We start from the raw sequence: 4426 nt of genomic DNA, 5'->3' as shown, positions 1-4426 counted from the left end.
TCCCTACACTAAGAATAAAAATAAAAAGGTGTATTTCACATACTGCAACACTATATCAGCAACTCTAAAAAAACAATTATATCATGCAAAATGCTCTTATCCACACCTACAGATCATAAGGAACAAGCCTTGCCATGTTCTTATTTAAGGAGGCTAAGAGAAATAAAAAGAGCAAGACATTTTTTATGATACAGTTACTGAGCTTTAATTTCCCACCATTGTTATCCACATCAGTTTACGACTACAAACAAGCACAGGCAGCATATAAGGTACTATCTATTACTATAATTATTTTTAAAGTCTTCACCTCATAGGGTTAGGAAAAAACAATGATATGCAACGCGGCCATAACCATAAAACTGCAGATGGTAGCTGAGCTACTTTGTTCTTGTCTAATACTGAGATCTCATTAAACTGCATGCTTAAACCTTAAATATTTGAGAAAAGAACCCTTTAGTAAATGCTAGTTAAAATAGTTAAATCATTCTGATCAAGCATCCATCCTTTCCTTTGCTCAGCTTTCAAGCTCATTGTTTTTTCATCATTTATGTAGTTTGCCACTTCTCAATCTTCCAGTCTAGGCAGCCCCAAAACTTCTAAATAAAGGAAAAAGGGAAGGGGGGTGGGTGGAGAAGCACTCAAGCCACCTTTAAGCCTTATAAAGAAGCTGATGAGAGAACAGACAAATACTTTCTTCTCTTCTTTTTTGATTCTAAGTTAGATCACCTTGAAGACTCCTTTGGCCAAAGTCATTCAGTGAGACAACAGGCAGAAACTTCTCTTCATTCTTTCTAAGTCTACTTCTTTGCCCTCTACCTGTTCTACATTATTATTATTATTATTCAATCTTCAAGAAACAAACTAACTTTTTATAAAAGGAAGACTGCACTACACACCATGTATCGAGTTTTATCTCTGAAATATTATTGCCTTTAACAAGTAATTGCAGCAGCACACCAGATTCTTAGCTGTAACACAGAGCATTAGTAATTATTTTTGCTTATTGCTTTCTCACCAAGCCAGCCACAAAATTTAAGTAAATGGCTGCCAACAGGCTAAAACTGTAAGATGGAAGAGGAAATGACATGACGGAAAAGTAGAATTTATGCAAAATGTTGGCAAGATTGAAGCAAAACCCAGAAATCTTCATAAATTAGCACTACACAGTAATTCATATTACTTGAATCATGCTTCTCTATCCTTCCACTTCAACATGATATGGCGGGAAGTAATTAATGGAGACACTCCCTTGTATAAAGCTGGAAAGAATTAATCTAGCATCTCATTTGTGGTATTGTCTGTTTGGAAAAACAATTTTTCCCCATATAGAACAGTTTGTTTCACATGTAACTCCAGAGATCAGCAGTTCTTTGTTCTCTAAATACACATAAAGAAATTTAATGGGAGCCCATATGGAAATTTTAATCTTCACAAAAGCTTTGCTACATATGTAGGTAATGTGTTCCCCAGTCACTTATCTTTCTAAAAAAAAATTAAAATAAGACATCCAGAAAACCAATTCAAACAGAGACCTGAAATTTAGTACTATATATTACAGATTAAATAAGAGCATTAATTTTTGCTATTTCTTTTCTCTCCCCTCTTTTCTACTCAAAACTACAAAACCTGCTTAGATTAAAACCTATTTTTCTTAATTTATTTTTTTGCTGTATGCACAGCACACAGTTCATGCTCTTCTGATCAGTTTTACATAAAGTCTAAAGCTAGAAACTAGTTATGTCCTCAATGATTAGGCACCTATTTTTGTAGGAGTAAAGGCCACTAAGAACACCTGGGGATTTCATTAGGAAGATAAATAAGAGATACTAGATACTTTTAAAATATTAACTTTAGTAAGGTTTGGAGAGAGATCTGCTAAACCTTTCAAAATGACAGGCCTCATATAAAAGCCTCATACTTTGTCACTGAATCAATTAGAGCAAGTTCTGAGGAATCACAATACAAAAGACAAATGAGCTTTCCACAGATCCAGTATTATCATTAATATATCTTATGGATGTAATTCCAAGATCCACAACAAAACAAACAAGCAAAATATATACATAGGGCACATTCCTGTCACTTAGCTATTCTCTGTGTTAGCTATGGATTATTTAATATACTGAATTTGCAATCAAGTGTAGGGCAAGATACATAACGTGATACAAAATTAAAGAAAGAAATAAGATCCCCCTTTCACAATGCCACAGTCTAAGCTTGTATATCATACTTGTATCTGTAACAATCTCATAATACTGTTCAAAAACATGACACACATATTCCTGCAAACTTGTTTTGGCTGATCAGTTCAGACAAGGAAAACTGTCAGTTTAAACAAGGGGGAAGAAGGCAAAAGACAGAGCACAAGCACCTTCCATCCAACGCCTCAGAAAACAAAAGAGCCAGATGTACCAAATACACTGATCAGAGCTAATATTCCTTCAGGAGAAGATGTGTACCAGTTTGCGATACATACACATTTCTACCTGTATTCCTCAAAGGCCAAGGAATAGTGAACTGGCACAAGTATGCCAGTAAGAATTGGCACAACTGTGCCCCAGCTGAAATCAGACATAAAAAGGAAAACAGGTTCACAACCAGAATTTTTTATGAAGCCGGCAATTTTCAATAGCCAAAATGTTTGCATTATTTTATAGGGGGCAAAACGCTAGACACTGTGAGACCAGAGTAGGATAGACAACTGACTCTCTTTACAACCGTGCAGGCAGCAGAAGAGCAGCTTTTTGATTATGTGCCTAAGGCCTGGATTTTTCAGGCAGCACTTACAGGTTTAGAGGGGCAGCAGCTGTCATCCTTGTGCTCCATTAGTGTCTGGTCACTGCCAATGCTTTTCTAGGAAGGACTTTGACCACTTGATCTGTGAAAGCAGCTGGAGGAACACCCAAGCTCTCTTGCTGCCTTACCCCTCCTCGGCAGGAGCACTAAAACTTCAACATTTCTCTCCAGCTTCCATCATTCCAGCAAAACCCGTAAGGTAATCTCATACCCAACATAATGGTTGCTAGAGCTAATTTGTCACACAAGGACAAGTTCTTTGTCCTTTTCCACAGTTGCACAGTTATGAAACATGTGCTTTGTGCTATACAAAAAGCTACGTGGCAGCACCACAATACTAAATGAAGAGGAAGCTATAGTTTCCACATTTGTAATCTGTAATAAAGGAAGTATCCCATCAAGCTGTAATATTAATTACATAGCACAACCTAAAGGAAATCACCCTGCCTAAAAGAGTTAAGACATTAAATATCAGAAAGTTTCAAAATTACAATCTTCCTGGCTTTTTACTAGGGAGGGGAGAAGTGTGACAGCACAGTTGTAATGACTTAAAAACTACGTGCAATTCACAAACACGATACTCATTCTCAGTGACTCGCTGGTCTTCACAGGAGAGTGAATTACTGCGAAGACATGTTTTACACACCAGCTTTAAGGCTGCACACAGCCTGCCTTTAAGAGGACTCCTCTCTAACCACTGCTGATGAGCACAGCTCCTGACAGGAAGGGGAGACCAGCCCTGTGCCAAAATCAGATCACACCACACTTTGCTGTAACAAAAGATGACTCCAGGGAGTTTGTGCTCATCATCGTTATTCCACACACGTTAAGAGCCACCTCCAACGGCTTTTACTTGAATTAAACCTTTACTATTGTAAAGGGCAGAGGTGGTATAAACACATTTATACCGTGCCGATCATGGAAGGGGTAATGAGAGATAAAGGGAATGGAGTATTGCTCCCTCTCCCTATTTAGAGACTTCCCCCACTCCCCCAAAAAACCCCAAGGAACAACACCCCAAACAATGTCTCAAGATAACCACACAAACCCGGTGAGCAAAACCACATCCATTCCTTGCCCTGTAACCGTCCTCCCCCACCCCCACCCCTTTTTTTTTTTTGTTTGTGTTTCCAGCTGAGCACTTGCCTCTCCTCCATGCCCATCAAATATCCCGAAGATGGAGGGGTGAGTCTTGTTCACCAGGTCAGTGATTACTTCGAACCTGTCCTCCATGTGATCCCTCCGGCCTTGGATGGAGTAGACAGCCACATTGTGGCTCTTGAACTCCCAGGTCTTGGAGAACTCTGCATCCAGCACGTCTAGCCCCCCGAGCCTGTCATTCTGCATGATCTCGGCCACCTTGCCCTTCACCATCTTCACCGCATCCCTGCTGGACTTAACAATGGTTTTCACCTCATCCGTGTGGAAGAAATAACTCCACAGGGCCAGGCTGATGCACAGCAAGAACAGGGTCTCCGGTCTAAGCAAGAAGTAACGCATGATCCGACCCAGTAGAGACAGCAAAGTCATTGTATCCTCTATCATTTATTATCGAGACCGTGTATCCCCACACCATGCAACGCGCACCCCGGGGGCCGGGATGGCTCTGAGCCGAGGCAGCGAGTCAGTG

At 39.8% G+C, this 4426-nt stretch overlaps 1 protein-coding gene across 1 annotated transcript in view; it reads right to left on the bottom strand.

Annotated features, from left to right (window-relative positions):
* PPM1L (protein phosphatase, Mg2+/Mn2+ dependent, 1L) overlaps positions 1–4341 on the bottom strand; it is a 113374-nt gene extending 109033 nt beyond the window's left edge. Inside the window, exon 1 of the mRNA XM_009333916.1 lies at positions 3943–4341. Coding sequence (XP_009332191.1) covers positions 3943–4341 — 399 coding nt within the window. The remainder of the gene's footprint in view (positions 1–3942) is intronic.
* Positions 4342–4426: the final 85 nt, after the last annotated feature.

The sequence above is a fragment of the Pygoscelis adeliae genome, unplaced genomic scaffold (genome assembly GCF_000699105.1).
Source record: "Pygoscelis adeliae isolate BGI_AS28 unplaced genomic scaffold, ASM69910v1 Scaffold241, whole genome shotgun sequence".
NCBI lineage: Eukaryota > Metazoa > Chordata > Aves > Sphenisciformes > Spheniscidae > Pygoscelis > Pygoscelis adeliae.
This window is presented reverse-complemented; position numbering and strand designations above follow the sequence as displayed.